This window comes from Lobosporangium transversale (assembly GCF_002105155.1).
Source record: "Lobosporangium transversale strain NRRL 3116 chromosome Unknown BCR41scaffold_6, whole genome shotgun sequence".
Taxonomy (NCBI): Eukaryota; Fungi; Mortierellomycota; class Mortierellomycetes; order Mortierellales; family Mortierellaceae; genus Lobosporangium; species Lobosporangium transversale.
The window spans coordinates 262808-272129 of NW_019028984.1; the positions used below are offsets into that span (position 1 = coordinate 262808).

Here is a 9322-nt window from a genome sequence, read left to right on the forward strand (position 1 = left end):
CTAAAGGACAGTATCTGCACTTTGAGCTCAACTCCCAAAGAGACTTTGATTATACTAGAATAAAGAGCGCCTGATTAGGCAGTTCTGTAATTAATAGCCATCATCCAGCTTACCATTAATAAAGTGAATATAGGATAGTATAAAGATTCCAGTCTCTCTTTCCTATTTACTTTTGTTTTTACTTAGTGCGTACAACGAATTAACGAAGAATGCGAAAGAGAAGGAAAAGGGATCATTTGAACATTTTCTGGGTCTAGTGCCTTGTTTTCTTTTTTTGTGTTTGTAGACCGGCCTAGCAAAGATGTAGATAAAATTTAAAAAGACCAGGTCGCCTTGGTTGCCAGAGAGAAACAAAAGCAGACAGGATTATAGCCATATGGACGCTTACTAGATCCCCCAAAGTATCAAGAGGAATTAAGTACATTTTCATTCAATAGCATTAGAGGAAAAGGGGACTGCATTTTCTTGAGAAAACCTCCAAATTGCGAAGCACTTCTCGTACGAAAAAAGATCCCACAATCAATCGAACATGTCAAAGGTTGGTGATAAATGAAAAGAAAGCAAGTCACTAGGCCCTGAAAGCGTATAAAAATACCTATCTTTCCCCTCTCTTTTGAGTCTCTAACGATCTAACGATTTGACAACAGAGAAAATGTCTGCTTTTCCCAAATTCCCACCAAACGGAAATAAGAAGTTCAAAGTTGATGGCAATCATGTATTTTTCTCAGATCAGAAAGTTCACCCAAATGACTGGACACCATGGAACTTTGCCAATTACCAATTTGGAAATAACTTCAGCGAATATCTTCAAGGCTTGCAAAAGTTGCGTCGCGCGGGTAAATCAGCAATATGCTGCCATGCCAGAGAAATTTTACAGTGGATCGATAACCCATCGAACGAAAACCTAGTCTTGCAAGCAAAAACGCGAATTGCTGAGAAAATTTCTGGCCAAATCGCCGAGATGGCGGCTAATGCAAGGAAATACGAAGATGTAACTAACATGCCTACCAACAAGAGGTCTCAAATTGGTATGTTTTTATTTTGCTAAAATTTGATTGTTATTAAAACAAGGATGTAATGAAAACGTATGTAGAGTCAATATTCCTTACTGTCTTCGAACATCATTCTTTGCTTATTCATGCCACCAAAACAAGCATCAGCCTCCTCTAGTATGGCTACGCCAATTACCTCATCAGTCCTTACTACCACTTCACCTGCTATCGCTTCACCTACTATCGCTTCGGCTACTACCACTTCACCTACTACCACTCCACCTACAGCTATCTCCACACCCATTTCCAACATTATAACAGAAAAGCCGTGGCACCTTCTAATGGTCGCGTGCATAAACAAGGCAAGCGATTTATTTATTGGATTTGTCATTTCTTTATTATATTGCCTTTTAACATACATAACTTATGTGATTTAGATGCGGAACCACAGTATGGATGGGCTGGATAGCCTTTCGTTGGGAGGCCTAGAAGAGCTGGAGGTTCCCATCTTTAAAATCTCCAGAAAGCTCCTTAGGCAAACGCATCTATCAATGATGGAGACAAAGGACTTAATGTAGGTTGGACGTGATTATATGCATGATGTGAATCAAACTCTATTCGTGTTTCACTCATTTATTCTCTGACTTTAAATGTTAGGGTCGCCATGTCAGGAATTCTGGATTTAAGAACATGGGACTGCGACAGGGCTCCATCTGCAATTGAGCCAACATTGTACTCCAATAATGACGATATTGGACAGCTAAATACCCAGTTATCCAAAACCCTTCGACTTGGGGTACAAATGTTTGCTCTAAATTGTGATGTAAAGATTGGAGAAATCGCCGAAGTGAAGATGCAAGGTGGGGATGTCCCGACAAGCACCCCCATGCTTCGACTTGTCTCGCATTTGTAAGCTTGCTTATCAAATTTGGAATGATCGCCCACTGAATACTTAAGGATACAATCACTTTCTACGACTCCCTCATCCGTTTATTTATTGTCTCTTGCTGCTTTCCTCTTTACTGTTTTAGTGCTAATTTAATTGAAAGAGGCAATATACCGGTTTCAGAAGGCGAGTTTGTAGGGCTTTGGAAGGCGACTCTTGAGATCCTAAGCGAGGGCCACCTTAAGTTTCTAAGGTATTAGGAATTATTTTGCAGTCATGAATCAATCTTTCTACATGTTGCACAGTCTAATTTTTGAAGTTTCATCAGTGGAGAGAAAGTTTGTAAGGCTACCCAAGCAGCAAAACGCCAATTCAAAGAAATATTTGGCGTGGAAGGGGAGACAGACAGTGGTCGGCGAGTTGACTTGTTGCTACGAATTGGTGATATGGAGATCCTCAATACTGAGGCTAAAGCTCTGGGTTGTGATATTCAATGTGAGCAACAATACAAAAAAAACATTCGCATTAATCACGCAATTTATCAAGAAGCGAGACGGAGCAACATTGACCTTCCACCTATACTGCTACTTGATATCCGAGGTAAGACTAATGGATGCAGTCCAAAAATAAGAATAAGACCATTTCATATCGATTTATTGTCTGCCTAAATAGGGTTTTCGGCAATGGTATGCCAATTAAGAAAAGCAAGTGATACTGTATTCATTGCGGGAGCAGCACATGAGAGAATGATAACTCTTCCCAGCAACCAGGATGAACTCCATAAGTTCTTGGATGGCCAGTCGCCGCAAATACTATGGAATTATGCGGTAAATAAAATAAGCATGTCCATATGCTGAAATACTATGTAATTTTTAACTTTTCTTACATATTCATTTCTCTATGTATTACTGTAGTCATATTTAGTGGTATATCAAAACCAAATACTGACACAGTTAGAGAAAGCGAAGGATTTGTCGACAACAACCAATACAAAACGGAAAATGATGAGCTTCGATGATGACGTTAATATTAACAATAAGCATGATACAGAGCGCCCTTGTACACCGCCCAAGAATCGATTACTCAAAATCGGCGATACAACTGTCTTCACTCCAAAGAAATCAGTAAAACAAATAAAGCTTGGTCAGCAGCAGTAACAAGAACAACAACAAAAACGCAGGTATAATATTAGCGGGTTAAATTTGATGCTTTGCCTGGAAGATAAGATGTCTTTTACAATACTGTAGAGACGGGGGTACTGTTCACACGAACAGGTTTGGGTCAGTGCCTAGGAGCTGGTCTGAAATAGATGATCAAAGTCTTGTCCGGGAACAACAGAAATAAACTTTTTTTTCTTATCAAAGAAAACAGAGTTAATTCAGATATCGCCCTTTGCTGTAGCAGTCCTATTAAATTAACGAAAAGCAAAGATATTTGTTGGCCCATAAGTTCCGGCATCAGTGGAGACGTTACTGGTCGTGTTTATTCCTTCTTGGAGTAACAGTGAGTAAATAGGTCTTTGATCGTCATCTTCTCGCTGGGAGAAGCCTTGTGGATGCACGGGAGAGCGAGAAGAGAGAAAAGGTGGCGGCCTTGGCGATCTTGGCAGCCTTTGGTATAGGGTGGCCAAACCTTTAGGACTAGAGAGCTTGAAAAGCTAGAAACCAGTCTCTTAAGTTTGTCTAGTGAGGATTACTTTATTTCAACGTACACAACTGGGCAAAAATGTCTTAATGCTCCCTATGGGCAAACATTCCTCCTTCGTTTCATAGGAATCATTAATATAAACATTACTAGTGTTTGGCAAAGATAAAGCACCCATTGGTGTTTCGGGTCGTTGCTGTATTGGGAGCCGAGCTCAAGTCCTTGAGCGCCATCTACAGACTCCTGAGGTACATCGATGTTTAGTTTTGGACCTGTAGTGCCATCGGTCACCGTAATGTATCTGGGTCCATTCTATGGGAACGGTGACCACACTTTCATGTTACCGGCTCCTTGCACCAGCCTGCGAGCTGTGCATTCGGAAGTACCTAAGATCCACTCAATGTCATCAGAGTCCTCTACCAAGAACCGCTTGGCGGTGACTGTGGTTTCGACAGCAGGCTTGAATATATTGTTTGATAGAATGTGTTTTATGTAATGTTGTCTCCATTATTACTATTGCCACAGTTGGATGTCGTGGTCACAGTTTCCCTTACAAATTATGTTTTCGGCTTCTTCATTATCCTTTCAGCTCAGCTTTCCTTAAATAACATCTCCCAAAAAATGATCACCTCAACAGGAGTACTCCTGACAATAACCCTCATTAAACCAACACCATCTCCCACACCAGTAGCTCCTTCTATCCCTACTTTCTCTACCTACTCACCACATATAGGTGCCATGCAGAGTATAGAAGAGGCAGGCCTTGCGAGTAATGTTCTGGTTTGGACAGTTGGTTTTGGCTTAGGTTATCTCCTTGCAACTTTCCTCCTCTGCGTATGTTACGCGAGGAGGCTTCCCTCCTATTTAGCGCCCACTACTATGGCTACTTCCACAACAATACCATCCAATAACGCTTTGTCTCCACATCTCCTGCAAGCTCCCTTACGTAGTAACCTCACCTCTGTCTTTCCTGCCTCTGCTCCTTCTCACTGCTCGCAAAATTATCTTCATGAAATACCTCTCCGGGAGGGCCTCAGGCTGCCTACGGCTAAAGAGGGAACGAGTGGTGTCAATAGAGCAGTAAACGCGCTTCATGAGTCAGCAGACTTTAGGCTAGTCGAGCAGGCCGTTGCAAGGATAGTTGCTGTTGCTCCTGCTCCTTTATCCGTCCCGAATCATGTAGCAACTACTTTTAATGTTTCTGCTGGTGAAATGCAAGAGCCAGGCAGACCACAAGAAGGAGCCACAATGACAACCACAGCCGAAGCTTCGTATGCATCTGGCGACAGCTGTAGCGCTCAAACAGAGGATATTAGCACTACCACCATGATACCTACTGCACCTACAATTTCTACAGGCCATGAACTTAACCACGACTTTCAACTTGACAGGCTTGGCTCTTCAGAGTCGCCTATCCCATCGAGCCATGAAACGCAAAAGACTGCAGTCACTCTGCCTTATCTTCCAATCGCCGCTTCCAACATGGCTTGTAAGATCTCAAGTCGCACTATACTTCAGACGGTAACTGTTCAGAATAATGATAACAGGAATGAGAACCTAATCGAGAGCAATAATAAGAATAAGGTTATAAAATCGAATCCTCTAGAGATAAATTTCGACGAGGCAATATCTCTACCATTGGTATTCACCCCGTCTTTGCCCTCTTTGCCATTGATATCGTCGGCACCATCGTCACCAACGTCATCACCGTTGACTAAAGAGAGCTTATGGAGATCAATGCTCCGGGAACGCTCGCAACCACTAACTGAAGAAATTGCTGTTCTCATATGCACAAAATATGATCAAAAGTATGGCCAAAAGCAAAGGGAAGAGCACTTCACTCAGGAATACAATATCCAAGTTGAAAGCCAAATCATAGAGCAAACTTTTTTAAATATTGTCACTTCATCAAACTTAGATTATTCTTCCACACAGAAAGAGGAGGAGCATCAAAACCAAGTGGGAAAAACCACTTTTTTCTGTGTCAAAGATCCATATAGGAAAACAAGTAAGGCGAAGAAAAGACGATCCAGTGAAAGTAATATTGATCCTCATATAATCCCCATTAAATCAGTTTAAAGGAAAGAGAAAATAAAGTAAAATGCTAAACAAATACCTCGCTATGTAATCGCCTAAGGCTCCACAATAGCAAAATGAAGAGAAAAGAAATTTGCATAGCCCCGACAAAAATCTTGATCGAAAGCGTCTAGGTGACAGGCCTTACAGGTTGAACGTTCTTTGTGCAAGGGTGTATGAGTAGGGCCCTATAGTGCTATAGGTAAAGTCACTCATTTCAAACCTAATCGGGTTCGTTCCGTCTGGAGCCGCTAGCAGGCGCAGAAGAGCAACTTATTCAAGTGGTTTTTACGCTTTCTGATGAATGCTTTTTTGTAGTTATGTGAAGAGTTATTTTAAATCGAAGATAACAAGTCCCACTTGTCGCTCAATCCAACAGGAGCCATTCATGCTTAAAGTAAACTTTGTCGCGATTTTTGGTACAGTCCCAGTTAACGCTGAACGGACTGTTATGTCTAGCGTTCTCTTTTGTACATTGGATATAGAAACGTGTAGTAAGCACCTGGTGCTCGAAGGAAGACACAACAGCTTACGATGTGTCGTCCATTGACACCTTTACTGAGGACAATCCTGTGTTGATGAAAAGCAAAAGAACTTCTGCTGAACTTGTTGACATCCAACAAAAAATGGTGCACCACTGTGGGTCAATGTACCTTTTCGATCGTGATATCCTGCTTAAATCTAGTGACAATAACGGTTAGAGACATCAACGTATTTATGTGAGTCTGATGCTTCCTGTCTATTGACGTTTTTATTTAGAGAAAGCCCACCAATTAAAGGTGGATTTTTACTTGAAAGACTGAAATAATAACCCCTATGCAAATAAAAAAAAATAGGATTAATCTATTTGGCAGCCCATACCAAATATAGTAATTTTTGCCTCTATTTGGCAGCCTACTTCTGGGGGCTGCCACTTAACTTCGCACTCTTGGGTGGCAGCTGGGCTGCCAAATACAGTACTTTTTCTTTTTTTTTTCTTTTTCTTTTTCTTGATAACAGGGTCATAACATCAGTGGTAAAACAAGCAGCATTCTGTGGATACATTGCCTTGCACAGCTAATGCCGCCGGAGGTACTAAGGGCAGCGGCGATGACATCTTCGCAAAACAGCCTTCAATGTACACGGTTAGGGAATGATTTATTGAAGACGTCTAGGTAGCAGGTGAGACGCGTTTGCTCCGAGCGAAAACCTCTCATAGGCATTGATCTCCAAATGGCACCTCCAAAACTGTATGAGCGACCTACTTGAAGACAATGTCACTACACATAACTATGACGTAGAAGACGGGAGCTCTATTAATTTGAAGTATGAGCGTTATAAACATATACGGTTCCTAGGAATGAAAAAAAAAAAAAAAAAATAGTTAGAGGCCAAATAACGCTGGGTAGGCTGCCAAGTAAATAATGAATGTTATTTGGCAACTGGGCTGCCAAATAGATTAATCCAAAAAAATATTTGAATAGAGAGGCAGTGTGAATAAGCAATGTACGAGACCGCAAAATAACCATCTAAAGAAAACTTTGGTTTAAGTCTAGCGCATGTAAAAGGTATGAGACAAAATTATATAAAGTCAAAAAAGAATCGCGACAACAGCAGGATTTGAACCTGCGCGGGAGAACCCATGAGATTTCTAGTCTCACGCCTTAACCGCTCGGCCATGTTGTCCCCATTTACAAATTCCTAATTATCCTAGAAGAATATAAAAGGAATAACTAGGTGATCCGCACGTGTCCGATCAAGTTACCTCAGTTACTGAGAACCCCCTTGTCTGTTTACGCGCTGACGCGAACAGAACTTTGACAGTATCACCGGCTAATCAAGCTGTTGAGCCACCAATTGGAATTAAGTGGATTCTAGATCAACAGAAGGAGCGGAAAAAGAGACGAGAAGCTGTTATGAAAGAGGCGCGCAGAGCAACCAGAGAACATAATCTTAGGCGACAAAGAGCAAAGTTAGATGCCATAGTCAGAAGAGCAGAACGCCACCAGGACCGAGAGCGAAGGCATGGTGAACGCATGCGAGCCCGCGAAGAAGCGAGGAGACGCCGGACCCAGAACACAAGGAGATATGAGGGTCTGAGCGAGCAAGCTCTGCTAAGGAGAGCAAAAGTCGACCTGGATTCCAACGAGACACCGTGCCTAAAAGTGATCCCTGAAGTCAACAGAGGCCTAGCCAGGGACACAAATGGAGTTATCATTAGTGCCAATACTGAGGAGAAAATCCAACGCCAAAGGGAACGGTACAATATCCAGCCGGGTAATGTCATTTATACGGATGGATCTCTCAAAGATATTGGCACTGAAAGAGTAAGTATGGCATTTGGTGTGGTAGTCCAGACACAAGAGGGTGAGTTTTACACTGCGCTATCTGGTAGAGTAGCAGGCAACGCATCCTCGACAAAGGCAGAGCTAGCTGGTTTGTTGGCAGGAATACTTATCAGCCCACGAAACAGACCTATGACAATCCGACTTGATAACAGCGCAGTTGTGACTCAATTCCGAGCATTGGTCCGAGGCAGAGTGGATAGCACTTTGCGACAACGTATTAGATCACCGTATGCAGTATGGTGGGCAGCTATACACAACGCATTTATTCAACAAGGATCGGAAGTCACGGTCGAGTGGGTCAAAGGACATGTCGGCAACAGAGGGAACGAAGAAGCGGACGAAGCAGCAAAACATGGACATTATGGCGAGCTATGGGATATCAACATAACGGAGCATAATGACATGTACTGCCATGCAAAGTTCAACGGTGTACCAGCGGAAGATGACTTAAGGCAGATCCTTAAGTTACAGTCAACAACTCGTACACATCACACGTGGATCGCTCAGAACAGGACGCAGGAGCATGTTAAGGATTGGACAAAAATTGATTGGCGAGCTACTATGAACATTGTTCATGATAGCAACCTACCGAAAGGACTCTTCACCAGCCCAGCGGACTGCCAAAAGCGAGCGCACAGGATCAAGAAACTCCATGGAATGTTGCCTACACAGTCATATATGAGACACTGGAGGCCAGACCTTTATGAAGACGGCAACTGCAGAGTGTGTGGGACAGAGGATGAAGATACATCGCACATCTGGAGATGTCCAAGGACGATGGAGACTCAGGCCGAGAAGTGGAAGGAGATAATCCAAAATGTGAATGTGATAGGGGAGAGGACATGGAGGAAAGAGTTGAAAGCAGTGCAGGAGCAAGCACAAAGGGCCAGAGAGAGAGGTGTAGACCCACCAAGGACAAAAGAGCCAACTTTTACTGCGGCAGAGGAGGACTACATTTGGGGGACTCTGGAGATGCATATCGATGGTGTGCGAGAAGTACGACGCCATGGTGATAGGAGCGGCGATGATGAGGAAGAGAGAGAGCACACACCAGATTGGTCTGTGCAGGACATTTACCACGGAATTACGCCCAAGTCCATTGCTCAGAGTTGGAAAGTTGGCTTCAAGACAACAACAAGGATAGCTACATATATGGCAGGGCGCTTCGTCAAGGCCATAGAGGAATTCGGTCGTACAGAAATCTGGAACAAACGGTGTAAAGTCACCGTTGAATGGGAAAAGGCTCGTGGAATCACTGCTATAAGCAAACGCGCTAGAGGATGCAACTGTGTTGGGGAGCACAGACGCAGTAGCAATGATTTCCTTGTCCCCTCCCTCAGACAAAGACAGAAGCTGAATGTAAAAGAGATCTACAAGATCGCGGATGACCGAGTCCG

At 42.9% G+C, this 9322-nt stretch overlaps 2 protein-coding genes and 1 non-coding gene across 3 annotated transcripts; 2 read left to right on the top strand and 1 right to left on the bottom strand.

The window, feature by feature from the left end:
• Positions 1-652: 652 nt before the first annotated feature.
• On the top strand, positions 653-3090 carry BCR41DRAFT_384217 (hypothetical protein; the record flags this gene model as incomplete). Its single annotated transcript, XM_022027540.1, has 6 exons — positions 653-836; positions 1072-1085; positions 1430-1566; positions 1650-1901; positions 2207-2478; positions 2793-3090. 6 exons carry the CDS (start codon positions 653-655, stop codon positions 2894-2896), a joined length of 963 nt encoding a protein of 320 aa, XP_021884380.1. The 3' UTR covers positions 2897-3090.
• Positions 3091-4401: 1311 nt separating this feature from the next.
• Positions 4402-5240, top strand: BCR41DRAFT_368170 (hypothetical protein; the record flags this gene model as incomplete). Its single annotated transcript, XM_022026360.1, has 2 exons — positions 4402-5011; positions 5131-5240. The coding sequence occupies 2 exons, from the start codon at positions 4402-4404 to the stop codon at positions 5238-5240; spliced, it is 720 nt and encodes a 239-aa protein (XP_021884381.1).
• A 1942-nt stretch (positions 5241-7182) lies between these two features.
• On the bottom strand, positions 7183-7263 carry BCR41DRAFT_t36. Its single transcript has one exon. It is a non-coding gene; the product is annotated as a tRNA-Ser (tRNA).
• Positions 7264-9322: the final 2059 nt, after the last annotated feature.